Below are 18,883 nucleotides of genomic sequence, written 5' to 3' on the forward strand. Positions count from 1 at the left end.
AGGGAAGAGATGAAAACTCAACTCTTGTTTATTTACAAAAATAGATAATGCATATGTAAGTGTATATATTAAACCCTCCCCCAGAACCCACCCACAGTCCCCTTCACTTGTACCCATCCACCCCCTTTATAAACAAAGGCTCCTTGGTCCAAAGGCAGAGTTCTGATTGACTGGGCAGGAGCAGCACCAATAGCCTACATTTCGTAGGCTGAGGAAAGGCCCAGGGAGTTGACTATAGCCCCGTCCTTGCTAATGAAGGCAGGCAGAGGGCTGGAGCATCTTTTCAGTGGATGCTCAGTCCTTAAATCCTTGAATACTGCAGAGAATTCGTTTCTGGTGCCCTGGCAACGTGATTCCCATCTGCGTAAGGTCCCTGTGGAAAGGAAAGGAAGCTGTGAGTCTAGAGGCTCAGACCTCAGCCACCCTCCCATGCCCGTGCTGGTGCTGCCTGGCCCCGGAGTTCTCACTCAGCCGTCAGCTCCAGCACACACTCCATGGTGTCCAGCCCAGCCGAACGGAAGTGCAGGATGTAGCGCTTCATGCGTATGGATTCAAGCCACTCAGAGACACTTCGATAAGGGATCCCATCAGAGCCGCTCAGGCTGGGCAGGCGTAAGGTCACCCTGTGGGAAACAGGGTATCCTGTTTGTACCCCATAAGTAGAGGAGCTGGTTGGTCTGTGCCACCACATTGCAGACAGCACGGAGTCAGATGCTTACAGCTCATCTAGGCTGCACATAAACTGGCTGTTACCTGAGCTGACTTCCTGGCCTGTTTTCCTGGTATGCTCAAAGTGGCAGGCAGGCAGCAGACTGACCTGTTCCATGGATAGCTCTAGAGAGTGTGGTTGCCCTGGCCATCCCTAGTGAAGTAAACCCTTTAGTCATGAATGCTTCTTGACTGAGATAAATCAGAAGGGGCCAACGGCAAGGTGCTCCCTTCTCCTAAGATGGCTACCTAGGAGCAGCCCTCACTTGCCATATTCGACCCTGACTGTTATTCTTACACTCTGATAACCACAATACAATGAGTGTTCCTGTAGAAAAGCCAGCCAGAGCCAAAAACCATTAGCAAAGTAAATCTGCTGGGGGAAAAAATATCCAGCATTCCAGAAAGATTAGCACACATAGTCTCCAGCGTCCGAGGGAGTTGTGCTCCAAAAGATAGTCTCAAAAGTTGGAACATGGAAAACAGTTTCTTCCAGAAACAAGGTTATATATGGTGGGTTTGATAAACGGGCCAGTACACCGTGCTGCCTTACCCGATAAAGCACTTCAAGTCCAGCCTTGCCTGGCTCCCCAGCTTGACTCCCTCCTTCCACTTCATTCTCTAAATTCTGGCCATGGTTTTGAACAAATAACAGTTTTGGGAAACTGGTCACCATCTCTTGTTCTCACAAAGTGCTCCCTTCTCAGCAGGGCTGGTCCTTTGTCCTGACCTTGGCTGCCTCCCTCCCGTTCTCAGGAGTGCAGCCTCTGACCTGGATGCTGCCATTGTTCTGTCCTGTCTGATCTGTCGTTCCTCAGCCCTGGCATACTGGCCATGTAGTCAGAGGCCTCCTCAGACTCCTTCCTGTTCCTACCCCAATCTAGCTACCTACGCTCTCAGGAGTAGGTTCCAGGCTGCAGCAAAAAGCTTGTACTAGTAGGTCCTCCAAGATGTGTGACATCTGTGCATCTTTCCTTCATGTTCGAGAATATATATGTGGGGGGAGGAAAATATCCCAAATTTTAGATGGTCACAGGAACACCAGAGGTGGGGTCCCAGTCATTAATTAACATAGTGGGGGTGACAAGCAAGAGTGACTCTGAAGGTTCCAGGAGGAATACAGTGAGAGGTGGTTAATCTAGGTCTGACTCCTTGAATCATGTGCTCTCTGCTTCTTACCTTTCATCAGGTTACCACCTCCATTAGCCTGAGCTTCCCCACAAGGCATGGACTGGGTGCTGTCTCATGCTGGATTCTGTCCAGAGCTCCCCGGAGCCCAACACTCAGTGGATAGGATGGAATGTCCATCTTATTTTTCCAGATTTGACCTCCAAACTCCCTTCCTTCTTGAACATATTTACCTAGGGTCAAAGTTGGCAATTGTCCTTAGGGAATGGGGGTCAGTAAGCAACTGTTCCAGATGTGCCTGCAGCTGGAGGAAGTGGGGTCGACGGGCACGATCGTAAGCCCAGCAGTTCTTCATGAGTTCATAGAGAGGGGCAGGACAGTCCACAGGAGGGGGCAACCGGTACCCATCTTCAATGCTTTTCATTACCTGTAGCAAGAGACAGAGAGATGTCCAGGTAGGAAGTTAGATAGATCTACAAGAAAGCCACTTTCTAGTAGATGATTGAGATGTCACCTGTAAGCAGCCCTGACCAGGATTGCAAAGAAGTAACAGAGAAGGGAGCACAGGAAATATTGCCAAAGGTTGGAGTTGAAATACTCATAGGAAAAGATTGTGGGTGTGAGGGGGTGGGGTGGGGTTAGAAGAGACAGGAGTTGTATTGGGGATGGCATGGGGAAATAGTCCAGGTTTACCTCTTGATTGCTCATCTCCCCATAGGGTTTGTCGCCAAAACTCAACACCTCCCACATTACAATCCCAAAGCTCCACACATCACTGGCTGTGGTGAAGATCCGATGGGCAATAGCTTCTGGGGCTGTCCATCGGATGGGGATCTTTCCTCCCTAAGAAGGCATTGCACAGGAGAGTGGTGTTTCAGAGTGTGGACTAGTACAAAACTGGAAAGGGAATCTCATGCTTGTCCGTGGGTCAGCAAATGATGAAGCATTCATATGAGTGTGGATGGGGCTCTAACCTGGGTTTCATAGGTGCCATCAAAGTCATCCAGGAGGCGGGTCAAGCCAAAGTCAGACACCTTGCAGCACAGGTTCTGATTCACCAAGATGTTCCTGGCAGCCAGGTCTCTATGGACATAATTGTGGCCACTGAGGCAGTTCATGCCTGATGCTATGCCCAGTAGCATAGCCACTAGCTGACCAGGAGCTAGCTGGTCCTCCCGTTCCTGTAAGTAGGGGGAATGCATACATCAGAAGATGAAGTCTCCTGCAAGACACGAGGCTCCATCATGTGACCCCTCTAGAACTGATCCTCTGCCGGTCTCACCTTCAGAAAGGCATCCAGGGCTCCATTTTCCATAAATTCTGTGATGATCATGATGGGCTTTCCTGGGACACAGCACATGCATCACACTCAGACCCAGGTTTTCTCCATCGGCAGCCTACTCCTCTCCCCCACTGCTCTTACCCCTCCCACACATTTCACTCCAGTTCTTGGAGACCACTGCACATACTTTTTGTGATGACACCTTCTAGGCGTAGAATGTGTGGGTGGTTGAACTGGCCCATGATAGTTGCCTCTCGAAGGAAATTCCACCAGTAGCCATCTGGGGATGTGTCTTTCAAGGTCTTAATGGCCACAGTCTTGCAATCTTGGCTAGGGAGTCTCAGGGCTCCCCGATACACTTCCCCAAACTCCCCTAGATGAGAGAAAAATAAGGTTGCAGCTTGATGAAGTTGGACTATCCCATGATCAAGTGGTGTCACCTCCAGTCCTCCAGTTTCTCCTCATTGGAAATGTGAGGAAGGACAGAGCTCAGGTTGCCCTTCCAGAGAAGGGACATTCTGGAACCAGCATGAAGCTCTGCAATCTAACCAATACTGTCTTCCATGGCTAGCATGCTCCTTGGCTTATGTTAAGTAAGTATTCAGTAACTACATACTGTGTTTATGAAGGATAAGTTGGTCCAGGGCTAGTGCCCAAGGAACAGGAGGCCTGCCTGTTCCCTGTGAGTGAGCTCCCTGGTCACAGCTCTTGCTGGCTCAGTCGCACCACTGACAAGGACACTGCCAAGCTTTGTTCTCTGTTGAGATCTATTTTCCTTGGTGACCCAGGGGATTGAGGCAGCCCAAGGACACTGGGCCCCTGATGGGGTAGAATGCTCTAAACTTAGAGAGGCTCTGAATCTCTCCGGCTTTGGGAATCCTCCGAGAACAACCTGCACCTTGGCATGGTGACACTTCTATGGGTAGGGATGGTGTGTTTAACATTCTTTATCAGAAACCCCATAACCACAGAGCAAAGTGTGTAGGAGGCAGAGGCTGCTCCAGGGCATAGAAATTCAAGGATACAGGATAGAGCAGGCATGGGCCCATGTGGGAACTCAAGGCTCGAAGAAAGGAACCTGGTAGCAGTCATGTGCTACCTACCACACAGAGAGGACTAGTTGGGGTCACAGCAGGGCTTACCTTCTCCTATGACAGTGTCCACAATCAGCCAGGCTGGGTCCAGTTCCTGGGCAAAGTCTAAGGCTCCCTGTGCAGGGTCCTCATAGGCCTGGAGGTCCACATAGGGTTTTAGCCACAGCTTGTCCTCTGTGGGGGACAAGAGGGCTCAGCCACTGTAGCACAATGATCAGAGCATGGGGGGCTAGGAAGAAGGGCAGACAGCTGAGCCCGTTCCCTGTACTTCTTTGCTCTCTAAGGTGAGCCTGGCTTTAGCTCAAGCAGAGAAAATCTCTATTCTTAGCAATAAAGCCTCCACATGGACCCCAGCCTTTTTGTGGTCTATTTTCTATACTTTTCTGTCCTACTGTTCAGGGTCCAGCAGTGGCCAGAATTCAGATCCTGCAGTAAATTCCCTGCTCTGAGTTACCCGATCTTCCTATGACTTGTGACCTAGCTTCTGGCCCCATGCTGTCCAAGTCACTTACAGCTCATTCACTCCCAGATGAAGCCTCCCTTCAGTGCCAGCTATTCAGATAGACAGCAAATGCTCCCTCTGGCAGAGACAACTAATGAGGTGACAAGCAGGAAGCCTGCACGTCTTAGAGGACTTCAACCTCTTCCTGCCTGGTCTTAGCCCGTAGACCTGGCCACCAGGATGGAGAACATGGTCCAGAGCCCAGGGTAACTGCACTGGTACCAAGAGCTAGTAGATAATTGCATCAGAGCTGCTGACAGCTATCAGGGCAGAGTTAATTAACCAAAATTAATTAGGTGGCAAAACACAAGATCCTTAGGGACAATATACTGCACCCACATTCCTAGAGCTGATCTGGGTGTCACACACACACACACACACACACAATCTCTCCCCACTCCTTCACACTCCTGGCTCACCTCGATCGACGTTGGTGGTGCGTTCACGCTGCCTCTGCTGTCTCTGCCGCTGGCCTCTCCTGTGGAAGTAGGGCAACTTTTTCAGGGACTCAGGGAAACTCCAATGAGCTCTGGCTGAATTTGCCGCAGACATGAGAGCTGGGTGTAAGGCATGTCTAAACTTTGGTTTTAGGGTACAGGAGAATCATTAGGGGGGTACAGCCTAACAAGGCAAAGGAATCCCAGATGAATGGATGGGGAAGACAGAGCCAGCACCTTGAACGGAAGACATAAATCCCGATCAGCAGAGCTATTCCAAGCAGCAATCCAAAGATGACGGCCACAATCTCTCCTCCGGTCAGGCTTCTGGAAACTGGGTGTCAGAGTTCAGAAGGCTGAGGGCTCACAGCCATTAGAGGTTATAATGGCTAAAAGGTAGGGTCCCAAGTATACCCACAACCAGTTTTTAAGTGGACATTGGGTCCATGTTTCCCTTAACAGAGATTACTGAATGGGCCCATTACGTGCATAAATACAGAGAAGAGCAAGGGTCACTTAAAAATAGGACCTGAACTATCTCCAGGAGATAACAATTGTGTATATTCGGGTGGGACAAAAGATAGGTAACTTACCTGGTGGGCTTGTCCGAAACTCATGGTCAGGGGAGAAAGGGCCAGGCCCCAGTGGGGTCAGTGTTCGCACTCTGACAATGTATGTGGTATCTGGTTGAAGTTTTGTCAGCAAGACCCTGGGTTCCAACACCATCTGGTGCCATTCTTCGTCCTGTGGGTAGGACTTGCATTAATGAGGCTGTGGTGAGCCAGGCTTGGTAGAGAAGATAGATATGGAAGGGCTTGGATAGGGTGGGCTGTCAGGTCAGAATCCTTTGCAGGATTATGTTTATCCTGAGAAAGTTTGTTTTGGATATTTCCCTCCATCCTATACCCCAAGTTAGGAAAGGCTAGGCTATACCCCAAACACTGAATGGTGTCTGCAAGTGTTTTCTGACCTGATTCAGTACGTGCAGCTCATAGCTCAGATTCCCTCCAGGATTTCGGGGTCGGGACCCTGCCCAAGTCAGCTCCAGCTGCCTCGGTTCTTTCTTCACCAGCTTCAGTGACAGGCCAGAGAGTGACTCTGGACACCCAGAACGACAAGGTTGAGTTCAGAAGGTAAGAAGGAATAACGTCAGCTGTACCTCCACTGCTTCCTGCCCATCACTCAGCCCTATGGTCTTAGGTGCCTCACCTGCGTGCCCCATGTTGATATTGAGGGAGGCGCTGCTAGGGCTGGAACTATCCAGTCCCGACACTCTGTTTTGGGATTTGACGGTAAATGTGTAGTTGGCGTAAGGCTCGAGGCCTTGCACTTGCACGGTAGATTCGGTGAGCCCGGAAGCAGCCGGGGAAAAGTGCACACCTTTTCCACAGGGTTGGCAGGGACCCCCATCCTGTGTAATGCCCCGACACTGCAAGCATTCCACGCTGTATCTGATATCATGGCGTCCCCCTGTATCTCTGGGGGGCTCCCAGCGCAGGGAGAGTTGAGTCCCTGATGCAGAGAAGCTCAGATTTTGGGGAGCAGATGGGGGACCTGTGGGAGAAGAGGAGTTATCAAATAGGTGTCCATTTCCTCTCACCCAAGCCACTGACCCCTGCTTGTATCATCCCAATTATGTCTCCCAAAGCCCTCATGAGAGATTAAACTTCTACCAAAGAGGAAGTAGAATGTAACATGCCTCTGCATTCTAGAGAGAACAGAGGGCAGGGAGTAGCTATAATCAGTGTCTGACTACCTGGGTCTCCATTACTTGGTAAGCTCTGGAAATTCTGGTCCCAAGGAGGGTCTAGCACCTGTTACCAGATCGCCAGGCCCCAACTGCAAGACTTACGTGTGCACGCTACCTGGGGGCCCTCCCCAGAGGCTCGATAATGTCCATTCTCACAGGTACAGATGGTAGACCCCTCAGACTCTGCTATGCTATGTTGGGGGCACTTGAGACAACGGAGTGTATTCATGTCCATTCGATAGAAACCAGTAGGACAGGCTGGAGAGAGAAGGCAGGCCCATGTTTTTGGTTGTTCTGTTTTTACATGATGAACAAAACCTTTAGCCCCCCCATTTTACCCCTGTCCCCGACTCCCACAGACATCCCACTCAAGTTAAAAATCATGGAAGCCTTGTTTGGTGACCTGGAAGACCCAGTCAGGTGGTCCCTGGGATTTCTCGCTTCCCCGTTTCTTACCAGTGCATCCCACATTTCCACTGCTTTCTTCATAGCCAGGCTCGCACTGGCACTGACCCACAGGCACCAGCCACTCCCCATCAGGGCTGCAGTGCATTCGTGGTGTACCTGAGGACCCCAAGCTGATCTGTGCATGGGAGAGGCAGGTTCCAGCTACTTCAACCAACCCTCCAGGTCCAGGGAGAGTGTCAGGGAAGTGGGCCAAGCCATGCACAGTTTCAGCACAGCGCTGGTAGAACACCCTTACAGACACTAGCGCCACACAGGAACCCGGGTTGTGGAAAGCTAAGTAGAGGCCACGGCGGGTGAGGTGGCCCAACAAGCAGCGTTCTACATTCAGCTTTACAGAGCCAGATGCCAGGTCTCTGATGGTGAAGCTCTGGTCTGCTGCCACAGTTGTTACCTAGGGGAGAAGAAGGAATGATGTTAAGCCATGCTTCATCCTGTATAATAAATAACTCTTGATTTAATATAGGATGGCTACCTCTAATCCAAAAATCTAAAAACATAAAGAGTTTCCAAACCTGACAATTCCTATAGCCTGCCACACTGGGAACCTCTTTATATGATCTCATGAGATTAATCACAGTAAAAAAAAAGGAATCAAACTAAAAAAATTGTATAAAATTCCTTCAAGCTACATGTATAAAACATAAATGAATTTCATAATTAGGACTAGGTTCCAGGAGCTGGAAAGATGGCTCAGTGCTTAAAAGCACTGGCTGCTCTTCCAGAGGTCCTGAGTTCAATTCACAGCAACCACATGGTGGCTCACAACAATCTATAATGGGATCTGATGCCCTTTCCTGGTGTGTCTCAAGATAACGACAATGTACTCATATACATAAAATAAATAAATCTTTTAAAAAATGGAATTAGGTCCCATTCCTAAGATATGTCTATATAAATATTCCAAGTCCTGAAATCTGAAACACATTGTGGGTAAGGAACACCCAGCCATGATGGGAGAGCTCATGATGTCCAGGGTCCCCAGGTGAGCATTTTATAGACATGTTTTAAAGCTCGTGCAATAACCCTATGAGACAGGATGTCTTACCATTTTACCTTACAGAAAGGAAACTAAGGCTACAGCATACCAGCTCTTCTAACAGTTAGTATAGCTATGACATGATGGAGCTAGGTTTGGAACTCAGACAGCGGAATGAGTTCAGCTACGGGCCATAAAATTTCCATCACTGGGAGGTGTTTCCAAGCCTGGTGCCAGTGAGGTGATCAGTTACAGAGTGTGTCATAACTAATTTATTACCAATAACAAACTTTACAACCTTCGCTCTTTGGAAAGAAATTAGAGCGCATCCTATAATAATAAGCTCCAGGCTGGTCTGTGTTCTAGTATGTTTCCACGCTAGGAATGAACGGACTGGTGATTGGCAGCCAGGAACTGTCCTGTGTAGTTCTGGCAATACTCTTGGGGGCATGTCACATGAAAATCATGAGCACTGAGGAGAAATGTCTGAAAATCTCCACACTATCCTTCCCCTTTCAACAACAGCATCGAGCGATGTCAATGGATGCAAGTAATAAGGTTATTATATGACGAGGTAACTAATGTTCAGAGAGGTTAGGTTAAATGATGCCCTTAGAGCCAGGGCCCAGCCAGTGGTACTCAGTACAGCCTTTCCGGACTGGTGTCTGGTCCTGCCTTCTTATTCTACATTCGCACTTGCTTCCAGCTTCTTCTGTTTCTCCTTGGCTAAGCTGGATCATGGTGAGGACCAAGGTAAGGATCTATATCAGAGAAGGGATGACATGAAGGGGAGGCAGCACCTTTTGGAACAAAGGCCGTCGGAGCTGAATGCCCACATCCTGGTCACTCTCCATGTAGAAAAGGTTGAAGGTCTCTTTGCATCCCAGAGGCCCAGCTCCCCCTGGGAAACTCTTACAGTCCCGCACGGTGAACTGCAGTTCCACGTAGATGCGTGAAGCTTCCTCTCCGCGGTAGATCCAATTGGAGCGAAGCCAGTGGTCAGTGTCCCCACTTTCCTGTATTGGGCAGTCTTGGTACATGTACAGGGGTGTCCCGTTTAGCATTTGTTGCACCTCACTCCACTGCAAGAAGAGAATCAGGTTCAGTGACCAGAGCTGATGAAGAGGGAGCTGGAGTCAGAGCTACCAGGTTAATGGACCACACTGGACCTTCCGGCCCCAGGACTGGGGCATTATTTGGACTTGGGGCAGATAAGATAGCAACCCCTTAAGATCCTAGGCAGCCCTGGTTGGTCCCTTAATTTCATCTGTTTCAAATACAAGAGCATGGGTAGGAATTTTGACCTATTTAGTCAGCAGAACTGTCAGGTACCCACTAAGGCAAAGCTCACTCAAAAGCCATACCCCTGGTTTGTGTAGAGCCTTATTTTTTTCAAATACTAAAGCCTCTGCCCTTGGAGGACAGGGACCAGAAAAGAACTGTATACAGGGGGTCTTACCCTCTCCAATATTCCTTCTACATATAGCCACCACCAAAGTCCCAACAGTTAGTGGGGCTCCCAGGTACCATCTTGACTTTTTTTTCCACATTGAAAGAATTTTTAAATGTAGTAGTCATAATGGCTGGCATTACCATAACTTGCCACAGGCCACTGATATAGAGCCAGTGTGAACTGGCTTGCCCAATATCTGAGACAGAGTTGGAGTACAAAGCCAGGAACTCCATGTGCAGAATTTATGCTCTTAAACTTCACATCTAGCAGGTTTAGGAATCCACTGACAAAGGTTAGGTCTCCCCATCTTTCCACCTTTATTCTGAGAGGTAGCCATTCTTAATGGTTTGAAATAAGCTGTCTAGACCACTTTCAAAGCCTTCTGAGAAATATTCTAATATTTTAATGTCCTTAAAATTGTTTAGAATAAATATCATACAAGGGTTATTCTGTAACCTCTTTTGTTTTAACAAATAATGTCCTGGAACTAGGCCTATAGAATACATTCAGGGGGCTAGAGAGATGGCTCAGCGGTTAAGAGCATTGACTGTTCTTCCAAAGATCCTGAGTTCAATTCCCAGCAACCACATGGTGGCTCACAACCATCTGTAATAGGATCTGATACCTTCTTCTGGTGTGTCTGAAGACAGCTACAATGTACTCATATAAATAAAACTAAATAAATCTTAAAAAAACAAAAACAAAAACAAAAACAAAAAAAAGAACACATTCAGACCTGTCTCTTGTTGCAGTGTATCAACAGCATCTGAGCATATGGATGCACCATAATCATTAACCATTTACCTGTTGTTGGCTAGTTAGTTTCTAGCTTTTTTTTCCTTTCATTTTATTTTAGGAAAGCACACTGATGAATGTAAGATTTCCAAGAATTGCTGAATCAATAGATAGATCTCCAAAGGTTTTATCAGTTTACACTTCTGAAACAAGTGCAAGAGAGTTCATTTTCTAAAAAGCTCATTAGAAGAGATATTAATGTTCATTTTGTATTTTGCCAGTTCCATGGCCAAGGCAGCTTCATTGCCCTCCAAAGTCACATTTCTTTGAAGGGGGATGCTGTATGTTTCTTTTTTCTTCATCAGCTATATGCTTACTGACTAACATTATTCACTTGGGTGAGTTTAAAAAAAAAATATATATATAATTAAATAATTAGTATATATATATATATATATATATATATACTAATTATTTGCTTGATAAGTGTGCTTCAAATGTTTCCAGCCATGCCATATTTTTGCTAGTGGCATCTTTTATGTGAAAACACATTTTTATTTTGTGCATAATAACACCATGAGTTTTGGGCCGTGTGTTTTGGTTGAGATCATAAAATTCTTTTTATCTTTTGGCTTGAAATTTTTGTAGGTTCTTTTTGTTGTTGTTGTTTATTTTGGTTGAAACTTTATTCTTATTAGAATTTATTTTTTTGTATGTGCTCATAGAATAAGGAGAGGAGTTCTCCCTTTCATTCTGTCACAAAACTTACAGACATCCAGTTGGCAGTATGGTGACCAATCAGTTCTTTTGGGGGGTCAGTGAACACCCCCAATATATTTATGTGGCATTGTTTGAGCTGATCACTAGGAAAAACTATAGATTAGCTCATACAAGCTGCCCTTTGGTAAAAGAAACTTAACTCTTTGGAAGGGATTTAAATTAGTGAGCTAACACTGCCAGGAAGAAGGCTGCTCACTGAAAACTTCTTTAACCCCAGAGACTTTTAAACTGGGCACAGCAGGACAGCCTTTGTTCATTTCACACTTGGGCCTGTCACCACCTCCCCACCCCCACTCCTTTCTAAAGCTCAGGGTAATACACAAGCTTCAACCCTCTGAACTTTCCTGGACTTCATCCTGTGTGAATGAAGGTAATTAAAATAGTGTTTCTCCTGTTCATTCATCATCGGTTGTCACTTTCACAGCCTTGCTTAGGGGGAGGGTAGGAAGTACTGCTGTCCCCAGCAATACTTCTCACATTGACTAGAAATTCCATGGTCATCCACATGAGAGTATCGGACATGTGGATTCTGTGTTTGGACTTTCTACTCTGTTCCATTGGCCTGGGTTCCTTGTCATCATTCCAGGGTTTAATTACTGTCGATGTTCTGATTATCTGTTGGTGGAACAGATACCGTACTTCATCTTTTACTTAAGTGTTTTCTTGGCCAGATATAGTTATGAAAGCCCACAGATTTCACAAAATAGTTTACTATATTTGGGATGCCGCCCCATCACTAGATGGAGAAGAGACTGAGGCCCTAAGAAAGTTCATTCTGAGATTTTATTCGAGTCCAGTGAGTGGGCCCTCATGACTTAAAAAAAACAAAACAAAACAAAAAACCAGTATCACTAATTAAGAATTGGTAGGGCGGGGCCATTTTGATGCACATAATTCTGTATTATGTCATAGAGTTCAAAGATCAAGAGGGGTGTCCAAAGGCCACAATGCTGGAATGAAGGGACACCTTGGAGCCTACTGAGGGGAAACTTTGCTGGAAGCCTAAGAGGCCAGCATAGGGCCCAGGCAGGTGGACAGGGCGGTTGTGGTATTGTGCGGCAGAGCACTAGCCAGACTGCCAAGGCTGCAGCTGGAGCCGAGGGAAACAGATGTTCCCAGCTGTGACTGCCTCTTCCAGCTCCAGCAGTGACAGATGGGGACATCTCTGGGGCCAGAAACAGCACTGAGGGTCCTTTCACTTGACACTCAGTCGCTGCTGGTTGCTACTCCAGCATAAGGGTGTATTCTGGGAGCTTGGCTCCAAGGACTTAAATCTGTTTTAGAAGAGGGAAGGGACATGAAAGAGACTGGGAGTACAGCTGCAGGGGGTGCACTGCCCTTCTAGCACCAGACAGGAAAAAGGGCCTTGCTTCCATTGGGGCTCAGTTAGGGACGAGTTATTTGGGTGGGGCTGGTGGAGCTTAAGGAAGAGCCAGTGGAAGCCAGCAGATGGTCCTGCTGCCTTCGTTGTGGGTGATTAGCTGGTTTATGAGATGAGGCACCTATTAAAGCTGGCCTAATCTGGGATTTTCCAAATGGCCCCTCCTGGAGGATACATTATGGTTTAGTCTATTAACTCTAATTATAGGCCACTCTGTGGAAGAGCTCAAAGGGGAGCCTGGACCCTCCAGTCCAAGAGAGAAAGAAGACAATAACCCTACTCCCAGAAACAGCAGCAGCACATGTCTTGGGTATTGGAGGAAGGAAGCCAGAGAATAGGTCCAGGATCAGTAGTAAGTCTCCAATCCTAGAGGTACCGTTCTGGGGTTCTCAGGACAGCTCTAGTGTGTTGCAGCAAGGGTGTCTCTGGACTTTGGGTCTGAATACAGTCTGTAGGACACATTAACTGTCCACCTCTGCTCACTGGGTCTCAGTGACACCACACCTAAGGAAGTTAGCAACTTGGAGCTGTTCTTTTTTTTCTTTCTCAAACAGCTGGAATCCATGGTGTTTGTGGAGCCTGTCTGGGAGGGATGGAGAGTGTGCAGGGCCCATGGAGGGGAGCAGCTTTTAAGTTTGAGGGAGTCAAAATACCTTTGAAGACTTTGATGAAAGTTTTGGCTCTCCTCTTCAGAAAGAAAAAAAAATCCATCCATCATTTACCCTTTTATGGAGTTCTCTAATGTTCAGAAACCCATCCACATAACTCCACTGTAAGGAACGGAGCTGAGACTGGGGCATGCTTTCCAGGTGTCTCAGCTCTCATCCAGCCTTCCTTAGCATAGGCATGCTCTTCCTGGGAGTCGAGAGCTCATTTCCCNCCCCCCCCCCCCCCAACCCTATGGTAGGAGAGTGAGGGAGTAGCAATAGTCCCACTGAGTGGAGTTTGACACCCCCCAGCTCCCCAGGAGTACCATTCAGGAGCCTCTGACTCAGCTCCCCTCCCCCTCTTTGAGGAGACACTTCCAGTTTTTCCTGCTCTTTTCTGTTCCTCCACCCACCTCTCCACCCCATTTCCCACTGGCCTTAAAACTTGAACTTTCCCAGGTCCTTCAAATACTTACCCCAGTCTCTGGGGGATCCAGAAGCCAGCCCAGCTCTCCTTGTGCTGTGCTTGTGTCCATTAGAGTGACTGAATGGGGGAGAAAAGAACGATGTCATCCCTGGGGTGGTGGTACCCAACTCCCTACACTGGGTATTCTGCGACTCCCCAGTCCGAGGCTGCCCAAAACGTCTTCCTAACAGTGTGACATCCTGAGGCAGAGAAGAAAGGCAGAGTGGGGCAAGGGCTGGGGGACTGGTGCCTGAACCAGAGTCAGGACAGCAAGCGTTGGAAGAGCAACCCCAGACGTGGCACCCACGGAGCCCTGGAGAACAACTGCAAGGATGCCGTGGGCGGACGTCAGGGAAGCTAAAGCCTTTGTAGTCCTGAGTGGGACCCTGGCAGGGGGATCCTGCTGGATTTTGACTCCAGTTGTCAGTAGCCTGCTCTGGTAAGCGAGGGTAGAGGAGGTGGGGCGTTAGGCGAAGCTATGATTTTGGGAAGTGGGAGGGGCATGGACAGAGGGTGTGCAAAACTTTAGGTGGAAGATTGGACCCCTACACCTAGCAATCCCGAAAGTTCTAATCCTTCCACCACTGGAGGATTATTTGTGCTCCGGTTAGGCTGGCAGAAGGAGGCTTTCCGCCTCAGACTTCTGAGTGCTGCAAAGTCAAGGATGGGCATATGGAGGGTCCCATGATGCTGCAGTAGGAATGCAGCTTCCTGGCTGTGGTCAGGAACTCCCTCTCCAACCGCAGCAAATAGTGCTGGCCAACAGGGTAGGGGTGACTGATCCCGTGGGCAGGAGTCTGGGGTTAAAGACCAAAGATCGGCCTGGCCAATCGATCTCCCCGCTACTAGGGAGAAGCCAGGGAGAAGTAGTGGGGCGCGGGGAAGAGGGCCTCCTCAGGAATGCCGGCTCTTGTAGGCTGCTGCCAGTCAGCCGGGAAAGGGAGAGGGCGGGGGTCGGTACCTTCCTCGGCGCGCGCCCCCGGGGGCAGCGGGGCGCAGAGCAGCAGCAGCAGCAATGCAAGCCCCAGGGGCCAGCGCCGCTCCATGGCGCCGGCCGGGACCTGGGACCACGGCCCCTACGGCTGGGCCAGGTCGCGAGGGACTGGGCGATCCGGGCCGGCTAGGCGGGGGCGGAGGGCGGGGCCAGATGAGGGGCGGGGCCTCAGCCTCACCTGGTTCACCTTCTTAAAGGGACAGGAGGACAGGAAGGAAACTTGTTAGACAGGTAATAAACTTTAAAACCTGGAGGCGTCTTGGTTGGAATGAGACTGAAGGCGCCGCCTAGTGGGTGTTGCTAGGAATTGACTAGACAGACATTCTTAAATGTATCCTAAACCCAACCCAGTTTTGATCCAGCTTTCAATCCAATTCCCCTTGACTTAAAAAAGATCTCCGTTTTACTTCCTTTCTTTTCTGTGAACTCGAGACTTGTCATGCTCACTTGGAAATTTAGGAGTGGGAGACACTCCTTCATCCTGTTCGGCTTCGATGACAACCATGCAAATTGGTACGATCCTTAACAAAGTCAGGAGTAGTCCTCAGGGGGGAAGCTGGCGTGACTAGGGTGTTTAGTGGCAGAGAAAGATTGAGATTGAGAAAGGCCTGCAGGCAGGGAGCCTCAAGGTGCGCTCAGGGAGTGGTGCATGGACCAGTTTGACTGCTGGGGCACAGCATTTGTCTTGGGAGCCAGGGCAGAAAGACAGGTGTGGACCAGAACCGGGAAGGTTTTGGTAAACAGGAGGAGGAGTTTGAACTTTGCCTTCTACCCATGGAGCAGACACGGAGATCTGGGGAGCATTTCCAGTACAGTTTTAGTGAAGTGGTGGCAGCTCTGGGCTCTCTCTTTGGGACTGCCTCCCATCCTACTTAATAGATGTCTGTTCAGCCTTCACTATGTATGTGTTTTAAACTCAGAGACAGTAAAGTACTTATCCTAAACAAATTACTTGTCTGAAGAGGGCTAGGGGATAGGGGGAGCTGAAGTCAGCACACAGATGACTATAAGGTAAGCAGGGCGGAACCCCAAAAAGGTGTGTGAGCTATGAAGCCACTCATGGCTCCAGTCCCTGGGGCCCCTCTTTTTCATCCTTTTCTGGCTTCATCCCATTAATGTGACTCACACATATCTTTTTATCATTTAAATTGTTGCATATTGTGGTCATTGTACTGGAGGGGAAGTGGTAGATCGTAGATACTATTAGAATTAATGCTTCTTATTTTCCATTTTTTTAAAAAAGATACAAGTATTGGTAGATAAATATGATCCCTAATTTCTTGACCTACTCTCGTTGACATAAATAAGTAAATGTATTATATAATAGTCATTGGAAAAACCATGTTCAATGGGAAGAACTAAATGTTGAATAGAACTCTTCTTTCCCCACTCTGTAAAATACTCTAAGTTAAAAATCATCTACTATTTTTTTGTAGCTCCTCTCAAAATTCTCTCCATGTCTCCATACAATTTTATACTTGTCTGTCTGTCTAACTGTCTATCTCTCTCTCTCTCCCCACTCCTCTACACAGATATGCATTTAAACTGAGGGCAGGGGTTAGGGCACAGTGGACACATACTACTTTGCACTAGGGATATCTTTTCTTGATGTTCGGCATCTGGCAAGGAGAAGGCCCATGCCTGCTCTCCAGGCAGAGCGTTGTGATTTCAGCAGGGAGGAATGGATAAAGGGTACAAAGCCAACAGAAGGGGGGATGGAGCAGTATTGGACAATCACTGCTAGGAAATAAGCCAGACTCTGATGAGGTAATGCATGTGCTCGTTCGTGGGGTTTGTTAAAGTTAGAAGACCCTTGGGACCCAAGGAGATGAGGGAATTATGTCATGCAGTGGAAGCTGGAGTGTTGAGCTCTGGAAAGGAGCCTTGCTTTTGTTTTAGGGTAAACTTTCTATACTGGTGTGCATTGTTTGTTTGTTTTTGTTTGTTTTGTCTTGTCAACTCGGCACAAGCTATAGTTATCTGGGAACAGGAAAACTCAGTTGAAGTATTGCCTCTGTCAGATTGGCCTGTGGGGAAGTCTGTGAAGGTATTGCCAAGATTAAAGACTAGTGTAGGAGGACCCAGTGCACTGTGGGCAGTGCCATTCCTGGGCAGGTGGTCCTAGGGAGTATCAGAAAGCACACTGAGTAAACCTCGGGATGCAAGCCAGGAAACAGTGTACTTTTACGACCTCTGCTTCAGTTCTTACCCCAGGTTCCTGCCTAATGGCATCCCTTCATCCCATCCTTTCCTCCCCAAGCTGCATCCATATGGCTCCTGAGTCCTTTACCTTCATTCAGGGTGACCTCAGTGTGACATTTCTTTCTGATGCGTGTTACACACAGGAGTCACTTTCAATTTTGGACTCTGTCTTTAGATAGCAGTGTGACCCCATCAAGATATTTACACTCTCTAGGCTTGGGTTTCACTGAAGCAACATTATCTCTGAGGCTATTTCCAGGGCCTTACCTGGCTAATGGAAAGGCATCAGGACTCTGAGTCAGAAAACTTAGGCCAGTTCCCTTGATTGTTCTGTGCTTTGGTTTCCTTGACTATAAAAATGAGATTAATCAAGCCCATCTCATAAATCAGGAAAGACAATCAGATGGGAGAAAGCCCTTCCTTACCTCCCTGAGCGAATGTTAATTTTCTAGAGGAACAATCGGGTCTGGGGCTTGTGATGTTCTCCCTTGGGGCCTCTTACCTTACTCCTGAACTCAACAACCTTTGTGACTAACATATCATTCTTTTTTTTCCCTTTAAAAATTAACTTTATTGAGGATGGACAAGGGATAAACTGCACCCATTCTGAGTAAACCGTTCAGTGGGCTCTGACAAATGCATATGCCCTCATTCCAGCCACTTCAATCCAGATACAAACTGCTCCTATTACTTAGAAATCTTTCCCTGTGCCGCTTTAAACAATCGAACTTCTGGCCCCAGGCATCTGTCAGCATAGATAAGCGTGTCCTTTTCCAGAATTTCATTAGTCTCTGGGGTCTGGCTTTTCCTTTTTAGCAGGATGTTACCACGATGCCTCTCCACTACACATGTGTCAAATGTTGGCCCTGGTTGCTAAGCATCATCCTCTGTGTGGATGTCCTAAGACATTACTTAACAATTCTAAGTGACAACTGAAAACTTCTTCTCCACTCTGCTTCCCTAGCAGCCAAGGCCTCTGATCTGAGGTCCTCCCACTCGGACTCTGCTCCTCCCTAGTTGAAGTTGTCTGGTTCCTTCTTAACTCAGCAGTCAGGAAGGAGAGCTGTAGTCTCTGCAGCTGGGGCTTCCCCTGAACTCTTGCTTATTCCTGTAACCCTGGACTTCACACTGCTTTGGTTATAGTGTCTCCTCTTTTCCCTGACTAGTTCCTTTCCCAGAATAAGGTTAAGTTACACCCAACTTAGGTCAAGGCCTTGTACATCCAAAAAGCTCTGGTTAAAACCCAACTTAGATCCCTAGAAGGGTGGCCCATAAGGTGGCTAGTAACCACACTGAGAGCATTAGTACAAATTAACTTATCAGATCAGTGTCAGGTCTCCTAACAAGGGCTCATGTAGATGGGACCAGAACAGCTTTGCTAGTTACAAGGGGCGGGCCCACACTCGCAGAAGCAAGATTTAGGAGATTGTGTGGGCTGTGGGAAGGAAACCTAGCTCATAGCTGTGCAGCGTTGGAGTGGATTCTGTACATCTTTGATCATAGCCTGGTCTGGTCTTCCCCTTCCCTTCTCAGCTGTGTGCTTACCTATCTCCCCTCTGATCCTGGTTTACTATCAGGCACAGGGGCGGGGATAATAATAGCTACCGTTTATTACAGCACCTACGCATGCTCCTGGGCACTTTACATATATTATGTCTCTTCTCACACCAACCCTTTGAGCAGTGTGTTATTAGTCCATTTTATAGATGGAAAAATCCAGACATTGACAGGGGAAGTCACTTGTTAAAGTCACTCAGTTGTAGAACCAGGATTGAACTCAGTTCTGTAGGACCCTTTGGCTAGGGTCCCTAACTCAGGGTTTTCAGAAGCAAAGATGTCAGGGTCACCCCTTTGGCTCATTCCTCCATCCCTATGCAGTC

The 18,883-nt window shown here is 47.9% G+C and overlaps 1 protein-coding gene across 1 annotated transcript; it reads right to left on the minus strand.

Annotated features, from left to right (window-relative positions):
• Positions 1-5: 5 nt before the first annotated feature.
• On the minus strand, positions 6-14,923 carry Epha1 (EPH receptor A1). The gene is made up of 18 exons (XM_021165857.2): positions 14,769-14,923; positions 13,818-13,885; positions 9,146-9,427; positions 7,358-7,760; positions 7,004-7,159; positions 6,361-6,705; positions 6,122-6,249; positions 5,745-5,895; positions 5,389-5,485; positions 5,134-5,192; positions 4,261-4,386; positions 3,306-3,491; positions 3,119-3,180; positions 2,811-3,017; positions 2,530-2,679; positions 2,070-2,263; positions 468-623; positions 6-373 (listed from the first exon to the last, which is right to left on the minus strand). Exons 1-18 carry the CDS (start codon positions 14,851-14,853, stop codon positions 295-297), a joined length of 2,934 nt encoding a protein of 977 aa, XP_021021516.1. The 5' UTR covers positions 14,854-14,923; the 3' UTR covers positions 6-294.
• Positions 14,924-18,883: the final 3,960 nt, after the last annotated feature.

The sequence above is a fragment of the Mus caroli genome, chromosome 6 (assembly GCF_900094665.2).
Source record: "Mus caroli chromosome 6, CAROLI_EIJ_v1.1, whole genome shotgun sequence".
NCBI lineage: Eukaryota > Metazoa > Chordata > Mammalia > Rodentia > Muridae > Mus > Mus caroli.

Bases quoted from the DNA above. Each gene is read 5' to 3' on its own strand.
- Epha1 (XM_021165857.2), bottom strand. From the start codon at position 14,853: ATGGAGCGGCGCTGGCCCCTGGGGCTTGCATTGCTGCTGCTGCTGCTC. The intron at 5,486-5,744 runs GTAAGTTACCTA...TCTGACACCCAG, and splicing joins GTTTCGGACAAGCCCACCAG to TTTCCAGAAGCCTGACCGGA. The intron at 2,264-2,529 runs GTAAACCTGGAC...CTCTTGCTACAG, and splicing joins GGGAGATGAGCAATCAAGAG to GTAATGAAAAGCATTGAAGA.